Consider the following 19,762-nt stretch of genomic DNA (forward strand, 5'->3'; position numbering starts at 1 on the left):
CAGGGGGACGGTTTCCGCCCCCCGCCCGCCCCCCCCCCGCCCTCTTCCCCGCAAGGGAAATATCAGATCTTAAGACACCATGCCACTGTGGCTGACAAGATTTAACTCAAGCTAAACATTAAACACACACACACACACACACACACACACACACACACACACACACACAAACCCACTCATAAAGAGCTTATCCTCACAATTAGGAAAGAAAGACACCAAACCATTTAAACATAATTTATGTACATTTATGGCTTTATACAATAATAGCAAAGATTGTTCTTGTGTCTGTAATTACATCAGCATCATCAGGCACTTCTCAGAGAGTATCGGAACAGGAACATGGAATCTGCGCTGTTACTGAACTCGAGTAGTGAAATGCAGGAGGCCGTGGCCATGTCCAGACAGGACTCCTAGGGCCAAACCTGACCATACTGCCAGGATCTGTGCACACCACCCGCAGGGAGGAGGCCAAGAGTAATGCAAGGCTGTTTCATTTGCATAAACCACATTGCATTTTTTAATGAATGATTACTCCCAAACCAAAACCACTAGAAAAATTTCTCGTTTAAAAGTCAGTTATAAATTAAGAACTCTTAAGAGCTGAATGTGAGAATTTCAAGTTAAGTCTGGGGAAGGGAGAGGGGTGTTGGTAACATATACCCAGGAGTTGAACTCAAGTCCAAATTATATACCTTTGGAAAACTTTTTTTCCATTTTAAGTGTCCTTCTCTTCTTGGTACATTCCATTGATTTACTGCCAACTGGGATACAACATTTGCTAATTAATTTAGACTCTATCAGTTTGCTGAAGCGGAACTTTGCAAGTACTGCATCTATTACCTAAATATATTCCATACGTCTATATTACGGAAACAATACTTCATATTTAAAATATCAGAATAGCTCTATAATACAATATGCTTTTAATAACAGTACAAACCAGAGGAAATAAATCAAACAAGGCTGCATAGGTGATATCATTTGCACATTTCACAAAGCAATCATGTACAATAACTGATATACTAATTATTCCAGAAAGTCAGTATTCGTACAGAAAAAGAATTACCAGAGGTCACATAATGTTTCTTTTCAAAATAGACAAGGTGCCTTTCACTGGACTTCACTGTACCCCAGAGAGATACCCAAGATTCATGTTAGAATCCCAACACAACAAAGAATTTGAAGGGGAAAAAAAGATATTTACACAGACTAAGGAGGAAGAAACATCTTTTAAAAAATTACTCTAGGATGTAGTTAAGATTTTAAGAGCGATTTCAGCTGTAGTTGCCTCTTTATTGAACAATGGGGTGTCTAAGGCTCATCGTGTGAGGGCATGGAGGAGGAAAAAAGGTGGACATGGCAACAGGAATAAGAACCCAAGTATTCTGGCACCAAGTTCTATTACATATGCAGAAGGCACTGCTTAGAGGAACGAGGGTTTCCAAAACCAGACATATTTTGGAGTGGCCAACAGTGAAGATAGTTGGAGAGGCGGCTACTGAATGAATCTTCAAAATAGCAGAAGTCACAGTGGAAAGCTTACAATAGAGCTGGCCCTCCTATAGAAAATCTTTCAGAAACACTCGTGTTCTTGTTAAACACGTAGGAAAAACCAAGCCAACAGATCAGCAACTCACATGCAAGACAAAGCAAGTGGGATCTGGGCTAAGTACACAGAAAGGAATCAGAGCCTTCTCAAGAAGTCAAGAGGAACTTTTTTGTGCACCTGCTTCTTTTATTGTGCTGACTTAGGGCATTCCACATGACCTGAATGAAGATACCGATGGACGCAAAGCCAAATTAACGTTGGTCTGTTGGTTGTAGGTCAGTGCAGAATATTAAAACATCATGATGCAGAATTATAGTTCAGGTTGCTAAGGGCTAAAGAAATTCTCCAATTTTTAACTTACATTGAGAACTTTTAAAATAAATTCAAGAATACAACATACAGCTGGTGTGTTAGGTTTTCAAATGAATTGATCCAATTTTTAAATAAGCTCTATTCCCTTTAGTAGCCATCTGCACACAGGGACACAAAGCATTCTGCCAATCACTAAAGTCCTATTTTAAGTTTTCCTCCATCCACCTGTGTTTCCACAGTGTGCTAAGTAATCTGTGGGACAGAAGGGAGAGAAGGATTAAGTGTGAGTCTTAACATAATCCTTTGAGGCAGAGCTACAAAACCAACCTCCACCTAGACCAAAATAAGAGCAAAGTAGTATGTGGGAAAACACTTGCTAAAGCTCAACTCAAAAAAATAAAAATAAAAATAAAAATAAAAAAAATAAAATAAAATAAAATAAAATAAAGCTCAACTCAAAAAGGTTAAGTTGATCAAAACTCCCAATTTGAGAGAAGAGCACGGTTTTAGACACAGGACTCCTTTTCTGATCCACAAACATCACAAGGCCCCTCAGGAGTAACTGAAATGACACAGCACATGGACATTTATCAGAAGACTCAATGCTCTGGCGGTGCAACTCAGATCACGGGATAAGAGGAGCAGATGGAATTTCTTTCAAACACGTACATAAAAACATATTACGTTCTCCTAAACATGAAACGCAAAATGTCCACAACTATACATCGCTCTCCTGCCAAAACAGAGCCAGAAACGTTGAGTATGCAAGTACTAATTACAATGATTTTTAAGATTAGTCAGAAACAACACCAAGTAGCATCCCAAAGTGTAAAACCAGTTAAACACGTATAAAATCAGTACTAATCCAGTTAGAAATACAAAATGAAAATTATGGATGCTGCCTCCAATATCTGGGATTCCACAAATTTACAAGCAGACTATGTAACAAAGTAGACTCTAGTTTTAAGAAAACATTACAGTTCAGTATCTATTCCAAAAATGATCTCAAGTCCCAACGATAACATCAAAAATCATTTATCCGGAAATTAGAACCATTTAAATGTTTGTACAAATTTGCAAATAACAAAATAAACAAAAAAATAGAAAAGACCTGTACAAGGCTGGCATTTAAACTATTTTTCCCCGAAAGGTGTTTGATGAGTCCATTATTCAGCAGATTGATAACAGGCTATTGGTTCTCATGTGAATTGTGTGGCTGTGTGAACAGGCCCACAGCTGTTCCACAGAGGCGCAGGATGGAGGAGAGTTGGTTCTCTGTAGTTCATCTGTTCAGCAGAACACAGGTAGCACAAACGAAAGTTTAACTTATCAAAGACATGAGACCATCACAGTATTACAAGAGTATAAACTTTCCTTGGACCAAATGGATATTTAAAAAATAAAAACAAAAACAAAAATACACACAAATACAATTCTGTAGCTACTGCTTATGTACAAAACTTGAAAGCACACCAGGATCCGAATGTCTTTTCTGCAATTATATGGTGTAGTGAGTTTGGCACTTCATTGTAATGAAATTTCCAATGGCACAGTCCTTATCTACAGCAGCACATAACCTGCAAACATCGGGCAAACTTCCTGTACAGGAAAAGTGTCTTCACTGCCAAGTCTGACGAAAGGAAAAAAGAAACACTTTTCTCTTTCTTTCTTTCTTCTTTCTTTCTTTCATCAAGAAAACGAAAAGGAGGGGTGAAGGACATCTTTGGACTGCTTCTCTCAGTTCCTGCTGTCAGACAATCTGAAGTACTTTTAAGTGTAGCCTAGAAAAAAACACACAATGAAAATCAGCCAAATTAAAATCAATTCAATTTAACATTTTAGAGTGACAGACACGGGGGGCAGGGGCACGGTGCTAGGGCTTTTGCAAACAGCTCTGAAATCATTCAATGGGGAAAACTCTACTTAAGAAAACAAAAACAAAACAACAAAAAACTGCAGTATTTGATTTACATCAAACATATTCATTTATTGACCAGCTACCACCTAACTGTCAAAAGAAAATCTTTAAAGCAGTCAGAGAGAGGAAGTTTCCTTATGCTTAAGCTCAAAAAGAAAAAAATTCTGCTGCAAAAGGGGCAGAGAATGCATGCTAAAAGATGTTTTTCTGTAAGGAACAGCCAGCTGACATCAAAAAAGTCCCAACTATGTAAGGTATGTGGCAAGGTACCATGTTCCTATCTTTTCAGCTCTGGCTTCAGAAAGTCTTTTGATATTGGGGTGATCTTACCTGTCCACTAACTCACTCTTAGCCTGACACCCAGCTATGTGTCGTTGTCTTGACGCTGTGCGGGAAGCTTTGGTTGGGCAACACACTGTCAAAGTTAAAATCCAAAGTATCTCCATCCATGAGGTCGTTCCGAATGATGGACTCCATGTCACAGTCCAAGCGCTCAATAAACATGCCATCCAAGTCACTGGGGAGCTTCTCCTGGTGGAGCAGGCCCATCCTTCCATAGCCATTGCAGCTGCTCACAGAGGAGTAGGCTCCCAAGGTGTTCATCTGCATGGGGTGGGACAGAGGCACTTGTAAAGCTGTCTTCACTGGGGCCAAGCGGTTCATACCCGAGGTGTGGGGCATGGTGTTGACCGTGTGGGGCAAGGCACGCCCATTAACTGCAGATGTTGGCTGGCTATGTCCAGGGTGGGTGTGGGAGCTGGGGCTCATCATTTTGTTATGAGATGCCTGGCTGCCATAAGTTGACATGACCGAATTAGGGCCCATCAACACATTCTGACCAAGGACCCGGCTGTTGGGCTGGGTGACCCCAGGATCAACTGCTGTCATAATGTCATTATGGGGAGGAGAATCAGAAGTAAGCAACTCCTTCAAGAGTCCTGGTGCACAGTTATACTGATTCATACCTCCAAAGCTCGATTTGTTGTCCTGAAGTGTTTGCATAGGCATCTGGGGCAAAGGACTCATGCTGGACTGACCATATGTATATTTTTGGTAGTTTGGGCTGGGTGAATTCAGACTGGTGTTTGGCGGTGCAAATGAGTAGCATGGTGTCTGCTGCATTATGGTGCCAGGTGAAGACTGGGTTGAAACAGTTAATGGCGTTGGTGATGAGAGAAGGTTGAGATTATCCAAAAGATTTTCCATATTTTCAGGATTGCTTATCTCAGACAGGCTAGGTAGAGTAGAAGCCATCTTTGCAGCAGACGGTGGGTACACCATAGAATGCACATCGCCATCTCCAAGATCATCCTGTTCGGTCATAATGGGAGAAAGTCTCCCACTAATAGTACTAGCATTTGAGCTAGTTCGAGGGCGAAACGTACTCCAGTTATCAAAGTCATCGTTGCTGTGAGAGCCTGGACTCGCAGGCCACTTAGAAAACTGAGATCCTGGGCTGTCCCCAGCACCCTCCTGGCCAGACTGAAGGGATGCTTTTTTCTTAGCAGCTCGGCCCCGGCTCTTAGCAAATTTACTGTTGTTGTCCATGGAAGCAGCTCTTCTCCGGGGGGATTTTCCACTCTTGCCTCCCTCTGGATTGAGCATCCACCAAGAACTTTTTCCAGTTCCTTCATTCTGCACACGAATGAACTTGCTATGAAGGGACAGATTATGACGAATTGAATTCTGTAAAGCAAAACATCATGTTAGAAACACAGTACTTCTCCAGTTGGAATACTTACTATTCAGTGTCTGTGTGTGTGTGTGTGTGTGTGTGTGTGTGTGTGTATGTGTGTATAAACAAAAAAAATTTGAAGTTTGTGGTACAGATTTCAACCCATACAGGTTCTGAACTCCACTATAAAAGAGCTCAAACCAGTACAAGAAAAATAGTATCTTACCTTAAAAACAGGATCTGTATCTTAATGAAATGAAGGGACAAAATTAAATAAACACTATTATAAACATATTCTTTTATATGGCTGTATTTTATAGAGCAATTATAGGAACTGGTTTTAAAACCACTTAAATCTTTGCTTAGTTAATAATGCTATGCAAATAGCACTCTACAACAAAGTGCTATCAAAAATTCTTTCCATTCTATCACCCCTAAAACTACTGCCAATTCTCTTCAGATTGCACATATGCAATTTACAAAAGTGAGAAGTTTTATATTACTGGGCCCACATGATTATGGGAAAGAAAGAAGTGAAGCAGGATATATTCTTAGTTTAAGAATTAAAAGCCTGAAAACTAGTAAGACTTTCTACCTTTCAAGCCCATTAGGTGAATGAAAAAGAAAGAAAAAGAAAGAAAAAGAAAGAAAAAGAAAGAAAGAAAGAAAGAAAGAAAGAAAGAAAGAAAGAAAGAAAGAAAGAAAGAAAGAAAAGAAAGAAAGAGGAAAGGAAAGGAAAGGAAAGGAAAGGAAAGGAAAGGAAAGGAAAGGAAAGGAAAGGAAAGGAAAGGAAAGGAAGAAAAGGAAAGGAAGGAAAGGAAAGGAAGGAAAGGAAGAAAAGGAAGAAAAGAAAGAAAGAAAGAACGAAACCACCATTAGGCAAACATAGGTAAATATAAGGCAAACGGGATCATATTTCTTATTTTAGAAAACCGAACTGCCAAAAAAGGGAAAATTTAAATCCCAGTGTTGTTCACTGCCCCCTCCTCCCCAAAATAACCAGTAGTATGCACCACCTAACTCAAGGTCACTGCATCAGAGGTCCTGCTCTGTCTAAAAAGACATGGGGGAGAGAGGGGACACATGGGACGGGACAGGATGGGATGGGACAGTTACAAAGAGCTCTAGACTTCAGTCACTAAGTACAGCTGTTCGATAACTAAATTGTGCCATAAGGATCCGTAACACAATTAGTAAAGAAAATCAACTTAACTTTGGGAAACTTGCTTGGCCCCTAGATCTTAAGTTTCCTTATCTGTAAAGGAAATAAATAATAGACCCACCTAAGGCTATGCTATGGATTAAATGAGATACAGATTATAAAATGTTCAGTGGTGTCTTGGGCACATGGTATAAGTAAGCAGTCACCAAAAAGTAGGTACTAGATTCCAACTTTGAGGGCACAAGAATATTGTCATTATGAGCCCTGCTCACCCTCTTCCTATTCACTGGAGTGTAGGTAGGAGCTTAGGGGTATTACAAACACAAACACAAACTCACAACTCCAAACATACACACAAGAGGCCAGAGACAGTCTCAAGCTCCAGTAAAGCAGAAAAGTCAGGCTGCAAAGAAGGAATTTGATTTCCCCAATTTGATTTCTCTAATGGACAAGTGGTGAGACTGTGAGCATCTGGAGAGTCTCCAGGACATACGGAAAAGGAAAAATGGGGGATCCCTGGGTGGCGCAGCGGTTTGGCGCCTGCCTTTGGCCCAGGGCGCGATCCTGGAGACCCAGGATCGAATCCCACATCGGGCTCCCGGTGCATGGAGCCTGCTTCTCCCTCTGCCTATGTCTCTGCCTCTCTCTCTCTGTGTGTGTGACTATCATAAATAAATAAAAATTAAAAAATAAAAAAAAATAAAAAAAAAAAGGAAAAGGAAAAATGGGCTCCAAAGAAGGGACTCCAATGAACTCCTGTCCCTTGCCTTGTAGCTTTTTGTTCCTCATACAGAACAGGGCACATAGGAGACCCTTAGAAACTGCACATTCAGTAGCCTCTGTCATCAGGCCTCTGAGCTGAAGTTCAGGAGCAGGATTTGGGGGTGTCCTAGACACCTGGGAGCAGAGCCTTGTGCAGGACTCCCAAGCCTTCCTTGGCGCCCTCTGGCAACTGGATACAAAGCTAAGCAGACGGGGCCCCCTGGATATCTTTGGCCCCTCGCCCCAACCACGGAAAGATTCTGGTAGGATCTGTGGTCACCCAGAGATGCAGCCACAATGCCCACATCCTTATGCCATCAATGTGGCATGTAGATGCTTTTGAGTGCTGATTGCTGCGCCAACAAAAAGCCTTTGCACAGCAGGATGAGACCAGGGCTTCAACAAAAACTATGAATACAAGTTCTTTCTTATTAAAAAGAGATTGAAAACAGAAAAGAAAAATAAATCTCCCTTTCTAAAAAGAGATGCAAAAATCAGAGCAGAGTGAAGCCGGACATCCAGGGCTGAGAAATCCATATTTCAAAATGCCCTCTGACCCTCTGTACTACATTCCACCCAAGGATTGCAACAGAGCAGCGACGTGACAGGCCCTTCTGCCGGGACATACAGTGAGTGTGGGTCAGATGCAGCCCTGAACAAACAGGGGCTTCCAGGCTGGGTGCAGGGTAGGTGTACAAGTGAATGGTATGCAGGTTTCTCTTGTTCCCTAGACTCTCTTCTTTCTTCTCACCTCTTGACCTAACCTCAACTCAAGACAAGCTTTGAGGAAGACTTAACTACATATTAGAACCCTTAAAAGAGGCCCAGTACTACATTTCTATACTGGCCTAATTTCATTCCCAGAAGAGTCTCCAAACCCTACGGAAGGGTCTTAAACACACACACTTAGTGAATGCTCCAAGAGCCACAGCCTTGTCTCCTGGGCCCACCAACACCAGCAAACCAAGTTCTAAATTTGTCTTTAAAGAGGCAGGCCTGTCCTTGGGATGGACCTGGAATGGAGCCAAGTGCTCTGCCCCTGTGACATGTTATATAGGCTGAAAATCTGGACGTTTGCACAATATTCCATCATGACTATCTTGTTCTTGGAACACAACAGACACACAGATAAGCCACGACAAAATCTCTGGAGGAAAGGAAGCTTGACTCCTGTCCCTGTCACATTTCGTTAATGATAAAGGGGGAAGATCCTCCTAGATAATGGCTTCCTGGCTGTCTGCACTGACTGGTGGAGAGGGTGGTACAGCTCTACAACACACCTAATTAGATCAGGTCGTTTGTAACCGCAATTAGAACACATTTTTAACAAGACTGCAGAATATGTAATGATGAAATCTTTAAAAAGTTCAGGGAGCATTCACAAACTCAGGTGGGATATACAGTAACTCACTCCTTAGACTTGCCCCCTCCTCCAAAAAGGGGGTCCGCAGCAATTACCTACTTATCAAAACATCACACTCCCTATTTTTCTAAGAGGACATTTCAGGTCACTCTTTGAGTAAGAGTTGTCTTCTAACTTTGCCAACAATTAAAAAAAATTTTTTCCAAACAGGAAAAGGTCTGCTGTGCAGGGCTTGTTACAAAAATTCCTGTTTTTCATACAGCCAGCAGGGCTCTGGTGAAGGGGGCGAGGGGTGGGGTGGGTGGGGGAGGTGAGTAGGCAAGTCTTGTAAAAATGTGTGTTGCTATTAATGGTATTATGCCTGTAGATCCCTGCAGGACAAAGCCATGACTGGAGGAAACTGCAGTTCTCCCGTGAACCGTGCCGCAGAGCCACATGCGATTCGTCAGTGCTTGGAGATATTCAGTTCTCCATCTATGAAACAAAGTAGTACCTGAGGAATGAGGCAGGCTGTAAAGACAGAAAACTCAGGCACTGCAACCACTTACCTAAATCCTGAGTTTTTACATGATGCCATTAGCGCCACTCCTCGCCCCTCAAGACACATCAGCAAATTTCCTCTCCACCAGCTATATATTCCTCTGCAGCTGGGCTTTTTACTAATGCTAAGCTGGATTTCCTTTGCACATACCCTCTCTGCAACCTGCTCCCCAGACCTTCCCCCAAGCAAGCACATTCTTCTTGGGGAGCCTGACTTGAGGAACCCAGTAGGCCATATTGGGGGCAGGAGTAGCTGCACAAGGTATGTGCTTGTTTGTCCACCTGTTTCTAACTCCCAGGTGTTTGACTTCATGAGATCTTAAAGGGCAAGGGCTAAAGTATGTTTTTATTTCCTAATCTTAAAGCGCCTAGCAGACGCACTGTGCATATGCACATACACACAACTCTGCACACAGGACAGAGTCAATGAATGTTTATTGACTGACATCCCAAACAAACTACAAGAAAGATGTAGTCTCTTACACATTTTTGATCCATCTGTTCATGTACCAATTCGTGCCAAATAATATTTACTGGGACCTATTTTGTGCTAGCTAGATGCAGTGAAGGACAAGAGAAGGAATTAGGCAGAGGCTGCCCTCGAAGTGTTTTATGATCTACCTGGGCAAGAACAAGTCCGCCTAAACAGCCACTGGGACAGAAAGTGACGCACAAACAACTGTCTAGGAGCACTGACATTTTCCTGCCAAAGGCCACCCCCCCACCTCCTCCTCCAACTTCTCTCTCATCCCAAATGTCCCTTCCTTCTGGAATCATCCCATCCTACAGCTCTCTAACACAGGACCTTGTTTACTCACCACAATTACGATTCTGCTATGTGTGGTCCCTTGGGGGTGTGTCTGGCTCCCCACTACACTGTAAGCTGCATGAGCTCAGGACCTGGTCTGTCTTCTTGTACACTGTATCCTCACCGCTCCATCACCAAGAGGCACTCAAGTATCTGTTGAATGGATTAATAGGTTCTACATTTACAGGGTTGTTGTGGAGATGAAATGAGATAACACGTGTAAAGTGCTTACCTCAATCAATATTAGCTGTTGTTACTATTAGGATAATGGTATCTATAAAATAACACGTCTGTGTTTTAAAGACTTATCTGTATTATAGCCACTAGTCTTCTTAATGATCATACTTTGCACTGTTGCCACTTAACATAAGGCTTTTACATGTTAGGTACTGGAAAAATAAACCAATTTAGGGGTAAGAATAAGATGTTTTCTCTCTGCACTAGAGAGTGTCTTGGGTGCTGTGGATAGATGTTAATAATGAAGGAATTCAGATACCAAAGTTGGTCTATTACTACCCTTACCAGCGAGTGTCACAAGAATCCTAAAGTTTCCTAAAGGTGTTGTCATGGAGCCTTGCATGTGGGCATCACACAGAGTTGCGGGTTCTCCATGCTCTGGACCCAGCCAGTGTGTGATGGGGGGAAAAGTAGCAGGGATTACACAGGCCACAGTCAACAGACCAGTCTGGTGGCTCCTCAGAGGGGTGGTTATGACTGAGCCCTGCTAGTCTCCCACTTCCCTGGCAGAAAGAAGCCAGGCTCTGAGACTGGCCCCTGGAAACCCTGAAGACACAGGACAGAAACTGCCCTTCCCCAGGATGCTCCCAGCTGTACTATCTAAAGCAATAATCAGAGAGCCACTGAAGCACAAGCAAGAAAAAAATCCTCATTCCTTTCATTTACATTTTTAAACTCATTTTTAAATCTCTATTTGCAAATGTGTTGTATAATATATGTAATGTATTGTACAGTACAGACGAATAAATATAACACTGGAAAAGTTATGTGATTTTTACAAAAACTTTTAGAGACCACTAGTCTACTAGATGCCTGAACAAGGAAAATCAAGGGAGCAGAACTATCCCTAGAGTCAAGTCTAGTAAATGCTTTGGCCCACAGACCTGGGCTGAAGGAATGGTCTTATCTAGGCCTCAGTTTGCACCTCTCCTCCCCTGCCCTGCCCTGGGCTCCTTCTGGATCACTTCTCGGTACTTTGGACCCTCACGACCCTGAATTCTGCCTTCTGACTCAAACTGCCAGTTTGGCTCCATCTAGCCTGTCCATTAGTCTATGTGTGCAGACCACTACCTCTCAGCCATGGGTCTTGCCATCACTTCACTTTTTTTCTGCTTGGCAGTTTTAAGATCACTCTGGTCTTTGTGTTTAACTAAAAATAAAATATAACCATCAACTTATATTGGCCTTCATACTTTATGTCTGCATTTTACTTTATACACGAACTACTTCTAATACTTCATCTCATTCCACACTTGGAAGATCCCTATAAAGCAGATATTGTTGGCAGCCTTGGATTAGAAATGGGGAAACTGAGGGTCAGAAAACAGATTGTCTAACTAGGACCCAGACCAAGGTTTCACGAGTGTGCGTGCAACACTGGTGCCAGGTAGAAAAACCACCTCCTTGGCTTCGTTGTCGTTAAGAAAAATCAAAAGAACATAGTTAAGACTAAGGTTATAGGAATGCATCTTGAGGGAGTGGAAATAACTGTTTATAAATACTAATTTACAAAACTCATCTTCTGCCTCACTAGGTAAAAATTTACAAAATATCTACTTTTAATTCTAATGGGTTACTGCTTGTTAATGCAGGAAACCATAGCAGCTGAAGTGTGAATTTCAGGTATGAGCATCGCCCTGGGGAAAGCCTGTGCAAGGAGACTGTGGGGATCCACAGGAAAATGGAAAGGCCCCTGAAGCCCCTGCAGCCTAGAACTGCCCATGACCCTGCCACAGGGTGGGTGTGAGCAACAGTTACCAAGGCAAACAAAAAGAACTTCAAACTAAGACACTGGAACACATGACTAAATGAACTTGTTGTTCTAGAAATTCTAGAAATTCTTTCAAAATGCTAGACAAACTAGATTTTCCCAAAAGCATTTTATCTAAATTTCTGTGAACTCTGTCAAAGCATGCAATTGTTTTGTAGGCTCCTAGCATGGGCTTGACTCCCTCCTCCTGCTTCCTCTCTTTTACACCAGCTCTTCCTGCACATCTAGGAGTGAAAACCAAGGAGAAAGTAGCAATAATCTCTATTCAACAGAGTTGCCATTAGAGTTGCTAATAAAACAACTTTGTAAAATAATCCATTTTGCTTGCAAACAGAAGGAAAACATGTGACCGTTTTGCCAATTGTTCTTTTTACAAGTGATGTCAATAAACATGCTATCCAATAGCATATCGATTCAACTTTGGAAAGTATTGTAATAGAAGATCTGCGGTGAACAGCTCATCTACATGCTTACACATTAGGCTCCAGCAGCATTCAGCTCTTCTTCCAAAAGGTTTCTATCATTTCCCAGAACCTGTCCTTCTTGCCTGGACACCAACTGATGCCATAGTCCACTATCACCCCAGGTCTGCACTAGGACACAGGCTTCCCCAGTGAGCCCAGGGCTGTTAAGAAAGGACTCCTTAGCCACATAAAATTTGTACTCTAGAAGACATGAGAAGGTCATCTGGCCTAACACCTTCATTTCATATCAGGGAAAATAGAATTAAGAAAGATTAAAATGCAGATGAAAAACTTCTAAGTGTTCATTTACAAAACGCAGAAGCACATGGGGCTTTATTCCTAGAAGAAATGTAAAACAAGACTGAAGAACGGGCAACATCCCTCCCCTAGCCAAACCAATTCTTAGCTATAGATTCTCAAATGGCTATAGATACACATTTAGCTCTAAACAGCTTTCTCTCTGACTCAAATCCTTCCAAAGAAGGAAAATATGACTACATTAAAGAACCTCCAACAACAAAAAAAAAAGCATGTGGGAGATTATGCTCTTATGTAAAACCATACCAAAAAGACAAATATAAGAAGTCATGAGCACCATAAGAAGTTTCATGTTTTCGGGGAAGCACACAGAGAGGCAGAGCCCAGAGTCAGGCTCATTGCAGGACTTCCTTGAGTGAGTGCTTTGATCTTGCTAAGCCTCAGTCTCCCCATTTGTGAAACAGTAATTACACAAGATTCTTACATAGGATGCTTAGGGACTAAACAGCATAATATACATGGAAAGCACTTAAATGTACCCCCTGGACACAAAGCTGAGGAAATAAAGGTTGGCTATTTTGTGATAGGAAGCAAAGGGATATATAAACAGAAATTTTAAAGTTCTCATGAATGGTTATAACTTGATTAAAAACCATCATGGGGTAGCCCCGGTGGCCCAGCAGTTTAGCACCACCTTCAGCCCAGGGTTTTGATCCTGGAGCCCGAGTCCCACATCGGGCTCCCTGCACAGAGCCTGCTTCTCCCTCTGCCTGTCTCTCTCTATCATGAATAAATAAATAAATAATTCATCACAAATTTCCTGTTTAACAGGCTGCCAGCCTTCCTCAGACTTGTTTCCATGTCCTCACAACTAAGCTGCAATCCTTTATTTTAAAAAAAGATTTTACTTAATTTGAGAGAGAGACAGAGAGAGAGAAATGGATTTCCCACTGAGCAGGGAGCCTAGCCTAGCTCAAGACTCCATCCCAGAACCACGGGATCATGACCTGGGCCAAAGGCAGGCACTTAACCGACTGAGCCATCCAGGGGCCATGCAATCCTTTTACAGAAAAATTGCTTTCTCCCCTTAAGAGGATTTTAAATGCAAAAATGTGATTGTTTAACTAATGTGTTCTGCTGGCGTTTTGGAGGACCTATGTCAGAACACACATATGCCCATGAGGTTGTTCAAGAAGGAGACAGACCAGCTGACTGATGACAGGCTACATTCAGGAGGGCAATTATTAGAACAGTGCTTTTTCTCATTTCTTTTCCCACACTAGTTTCTCACCACTGTTTACTTTGCAGAGAACAAAGTCTATGAGAGCCTTGAAGAGGTAGGGGATTTCAAGAATATATTGCAGGACAAAATTATTTGGTAAAAAGGTGAGTTACAAGTGAATGGGACCATTGGTGCTAGGAAACAAAGAGGGAAGCCAGAGGCACCCTCAGCCCTGAAGGAAGGACAAGGAGAAAACCTTGCAATGCAGAAAAAAGATGACAATCCCAGGATGCAAGGTGATGCTTGCGTGATCTTTGATAAGCTCTCATATTAGACAAAAGCCTAAAAATTTCAGGACAACATGCCAGTCAATAATGTCATTGGCTTAGGATTTAAGAAAAAAAATTTTCAGAGAAAGAACAGAAAATTTAGTTAATGATAACAAAACTACCCCAAGCTTTTATTTTTTTCAGAAGGTCATTATCAAAAAGAAGCACAATGCTTCCCTTTGCTGTGTCCTACAACAAAACCCCTTAATTTTCAGAACGTGAAAAGGAAAAAAAGTCTTTCCTTTATCATTTAATGGCCCATGTTTTACATACTATGAGAAACTAGAACTACAAAAGACAAAATGCCAAAAAATGCAGTTAAGATCGAAACCTTAGATACAAGCATCTTTCCTCCTGTCCCAGGTCACAGGACATTTATCTTAATCACTCTTCTTCTACGACTTCCATAGAAGTTGCTAATGTCTAGAAAGTAAAGTCTAGAAAACAGACACTACCTCATGCTGTCATATACTTAGGCCTGATCACATTGCCACAAAAATCCAACAAGGCCACTCTCAAATGAGTGTCATCAACTCTAGCTAATTAGGTCCCAGTGGTGGATACGGGGAGTAAATTTCATTTAGCTAGAATTCTCTTAAATGTGTGTGCCTGTTTTAAGAGATCTATGGGCTAAGGATTTCAACGTGGAGCTCGTTTCTCCTGGGATTAATGGACTTTCTGTGCAGTATGTAGGCATCCCTGGCGACCCTTTAACCCATTCACCTCCTTCCCCAAGGAGGCACAGAGATGAGCCTTGCCAAGTCCACAGCAGAGAGCTTCAACCCTGCCCCCCTGCAACCCTGCCCATTTAGGTGATCTAAAGGAGCCTAACCTTTCTGAAACTTTTACCTATCCATCTATTTTCAAAATGATTTATCTGAGAGAGAAAGAGAGCACAAGAGTGGTGGAGGGGGGCTGTTGTGAGGCAGGGGGGAGGGGGGGGCTGTGCGGGGCTGCGGCGGCACAGGCTCCCCGCTGAGCACAGGGGCTCAATCTCAAGACCCTGAGATCTTGACCTGAGCAATCAAGAGTCAGATGCTTAACCAAGTGAGCCACCCAGATGGCCCGTAAAACTTCCATTTAATTAACTCCTCAGAATATGGACTTTTTTTCTGCTCCTGCCTAATGATTATCTCAGACACACAGGGCCACACTGTAACATAATGCTACGAGAAAACTCATTTGTTGCTGAAGTGTTCCTGCTGTTTTCTAATGAAAATTTTTGTCTATTTTATAGGCCATACCATTTTTCTCATCTTCAGTGGCTCATAAATGCTCTACTTTACAATGCAATTAACTATATTTGGCTACTAAAAGGATAACTACTGATGTATTTATCAGATTAAGGTAAAACAAAATAAAAATAAAAACAAAACACTTCAGAATTTATTTTCTTCTGATAAATAACTCAAATTAGGCATAAAATGAAACACAGCATATAATACTTTGATCAATTTTCAAGTTTTCTGGGATCCCTGGGTGGCGCAGCGGTTTGGCGCCTGCCTTTGGCCCAGGGCGCGATCCTGGAGACCTGGGATCGAATCCCACATCGACTCCCGGTGCATGGAGCCTGCTTCTCCCTCTGCCTGTGTCTCTGCTTCTCTCTCTCTCTCTCTGTGTGTGACTATCATAAATAAATTAAAAAAAATAAATAAATAAATAAAAAAAAAAAAAAAAAAAATTTTCAAGTTTTCTAAGGTTATTAAAGGACCAAAGTGAACATTAAAATAATCTGTTGGGGTTAGTGATGAGCCCATTAAACCTGTTCATGTTAGGTGAGTGTATATTCAGGGTATGTGCCCAAACTGTTTATGAGAGCCAATGAAAAATTTTATGAAGTGAATATAAATTCAAAGGCAAGAACACTGAAACTTGGGATGGATTACAATCTCTAGGATAACATCCCATCCACAGAATGTATGATCTAGAATTGTTTTGTACCCTAAACATGTTGTTCACTGTCTGGAAAATCTATGGAAAAATGAACCCACTGAATGCATAATCTATTTACCAAGAACTGCTACTCTTAGTAAACAGAATTTATTTATTTTTTTAAAGATTGTATTTATTTATTCATGAGAGACACAGAGAAAGGCAGAGAGAGAGAGGAAGAGACAGGAGAAGCAGACTCCCAAGCAAGGAGCCCGATATGGGACTCAATCCTAGGACCCTGAGATCACACCCTGAGCTGAAGGCAAATGCTCAACCACTGGAGCCACCCAGGTGTCCCGGTAAACAGAATCTAAAAGTATAAAGTCAAAGTGGTTTTTCCCCCTATTTTGGAACTGAAATATAACAAATACAGATGATAAGAATGGAAAGAAAGGGCAAAAATATAATACTCTGAATTATAGATTATTTGCAAAGTGAAGTTTTCTTAGTTATAAAGAATCTTGAAGCTAGCATGCTTGCCCAATACTCTGCGCTAAGGAGCCCAAAGCAACAATGATTTGTGGCTGCAACACATACATTTTTTTTTTCATTTGGGGGCAACCTCTCAAAAATTCTTGTCCCTAATCAAATAGCTATTTAAAAAAAAAAAAAAAAACAGAATCACTGGCTGACCTAATATTAGCAAAACCATTTGGACCCATCTGTGTTATGATAAAGAAAAATCCTCCCTGCCGTGGGAGACTGGGCCCAAGCCAGGGAGGTTTCCAAGCATCCTGCCGACATCCGGATCCAATTCAGCAAGCAGACCACAGAGACCGTACGTCTGCCGCATTAACAGCCCTAACTCTACATACCTTCTTTCCAAATAACTGAGGCTTCTTCAGCACCACCAGGAGCCCAAAAGAACCCCAAGCAATGTTTCAGAAATGCAGCTTTCGTTGTTACCTAAAGGCCTACAAATATCATAATCTTCAAGGCCTCCCACAACGTGTCCACCCTAAAACCACACCTGCCCACCAGCACAGATCCTCTGTCCTAACATGAGGCTACATCTCACTTCTCAAACAGCATTTGTACACAAGGCTCTCAAGGCAATATAGTACTGTGCTCACTTGTAAGCTTTCCTCCCCAGTGTAAACACCCAGAAGGAAGCACATTTAGGTTAGTGGTGGTCACAGATCTGCAACCTGTCAGGCCTCAGGTCAAGGTGATGGGTCAGCCCTGGGAGAAAGGACTTTGCCAAGATCATTCTTGGGTTCAGTGGATGTTGGAAGGCCCTCAGCTCCAAGCTGAGTCTGCCCTTGAAAAAAGATTTACGGGGGGGGGGGGGGGGGGGGGGGATGATTTAGATAACCTGGGGACATTGCACTATGAATCCTTTGTGTTTCATAGTTTTTGAGCTCAGCTAGTTAGGCACATCCTTATTCCAGAGAAGAGAGAAAGCCAGGCAAGACAAAAAGGATCCCCAAATCACCTGAGGATCCCCACCTGAGCTGATTAACAAACCGTACGTACCACCTAGGAAGTTTTCCAGTTTTCCCTGCATTAAACTTTTTACACTAATGCTGCAGTTTCAACTCATGTCCTCTTTGGAAACATGAACACTGCACCCAAGAATTAAAAGTACAAGACCCTGTTTATAAATCTCCAAAGACAGAAACCTCACATCGACTTCTTGTAGAAGTATCATGTTTAGGAAGGAGTTATCTTTTAAAGATAAAACTTTACTTTTATCATTGAAAAATTCATCCAAAGTAAGTGATGTGCACTCATTACACATTATGCTCATTCACTGTTTGGGGTGGAGAAAGCAAAGGGAGAATTTTGTACAGCTGACTCTACCTTGAATACTTACAGGGAAACCAGCAAGGGAAAAATTAATAAACGAACCATTTCCCACGATTATTCAAAAACCCATGAAAAATTAGAACTTCTTGCCATAGTCCAAAATTGGAGATACACGATACACCTTAAACTCCTCTTTGGAACTCTGTGCTCACTCTTCTCAGTGTTACCACTTTGCATTTCCTCCAAAAGGGAACTGTGAATAGTAACCACCGTGCCTGGAATCTTGCACACAGTACAAATGTTCTACAACTCTCCCTCACAACTGCATTCAAGGATCCTGAACCACAGCTAGGATTCCCACCAACAATATATATAGTATATTCAGGGATGCCCTCTTCTCTACTTTCTTTAAAAATTATGTGTTTGCCAGTAAGGTTCAGTTAATATTAAGGGTCTTCCCAGAAGCCAAGTCCTGTATTTGGGTCCAAGTTAGATGGGTATGACATGACAAAGTAGATAGTGCCTCCGTGCCTCGCCATCATATAACCCAATGGAGCACTGTGAAGACTGAATGGGCACATGTTTGGAAACCACACTGAATATTCGAAGTATAAAAAGATGCTAATAATTTCCAACTTATGAGAGAATTCTTCTGTAAATTCTTGATATTCTTTTTTTTTAAGATTTTAATTAATTTATTCATAAGCAACACAGAGAGAGGCAGAGACACAGGCAGAGGGAGAAGCAGACTCCCTGAGGGGATCCCGATGTGGGACAGGACCCCAGGACCCAGGGACCACACCCTAGCCAAAGGCAGCCGCTCAACCACTAAGCCACCCAGGCGTCCCTAATTCTTGATATTCTAAAACAAAAGTAGTAAGGGTTTCTAAAGTTATCACCCCTGTTATCACAGATATTTAACTATAAACATTGACATTAGTCTAACAGACTGCTTCATCCAGCATGTCACCTCCTCTCAAAGATCACTTTTCTCTAAACAAATGCCAATCTCTTTCGTATTTATTTTTATTACTGAGAAAAGTAATTTAGTAAATTCTGACAACCTAGTTAAGATTATAATGGATAGCTTAGAATCTTAGGTTGAACAAAGTTTGAAATAATTGTTCTTTAGTGCCACCCTAGCCCCAGAAGATAAATTTTACATTGTAACCATTTTTAGAGCCCACAATTCATTTCTATTTAACAGTTCATGGAAACAGACACCAATATATTGGATAAATATTTTAGTCCTCAAAGTAGCTAAACAGTAAACTAGAACATCATACAATTTTAGAGCAAAACATTAGTCTTCTAGGTGTGTGTTATGTACGTCTCTCTCACATACACACACACCCGACTGTTCTAAAAATATCACAGGGTGAATCAGGGCTGGAATAGAACATGCTCAGTCAATCCCAGCCCAGCACCAGGGCAGTGTACCAAGAAGGAAAGGTCTCACAGGATCTGGAGTTGGTTGTCTTTATTGGGAATAAAGATAAAATTTTATTTTTATTTTGTTGTATCATCCAAAGTTAATCAAGAAACTGAGCAAAGCCTATTTGAAATCAGTCTAACGTGAACTATTTAAATCTACCTACAACTCAGAAATTAACGTACTTACATTCACGTGTCAGTAACATAAATTAGGGTCTTGAAACATGGCCAAATCAAGAGCAATCAATGTAATTTTCATTCAACAAGTACCTATTGA

General features: G+C 41.5%; 1 protein-coding gene across 1 annotated transcript in view; it reads right to left on the reverse strand.

Moving 5' to 3' along the window:
• Positions 1-229: 229 nt before the first annotated feature.
• Positions 230-19,762, reverse strand: part of FOXO1 (forkhead box O1) — a 102,278-nt gene continuing 82,745 nt past the window's right edge. Inside the window, exons 2-3 of the mRNA XM_041765419.1 lie at positions 4,110-5,465; positions 230-3,642 (exon numbers count right to left, since the gene is read on the reverse strand). Of these exons, the coding sequence (XP_041621353.1) occupies positions 4,128-5,465 (1,338 nt within the window). The 3' untranslated portion in view covers positions 230-3,642; positions 4,110-4,127. The remainder of the gene's footprint in view (positions 3,643-4,109; positions 5,466-19,762) is intronic.

Source organism: Vulpes lagopus, chromosome 8 (genome assembly GCF_018345385.1).
Source record: "Vulpes lagopus strain Blue_001 chromosome 8, ASM1834538v1, whole genome shotgun sequence".
NCBI lineage: Eukaryota > Metazoa > Chordata > Mammalia > Carnivora > Canidae > Vulpes > Vulpes lagopus.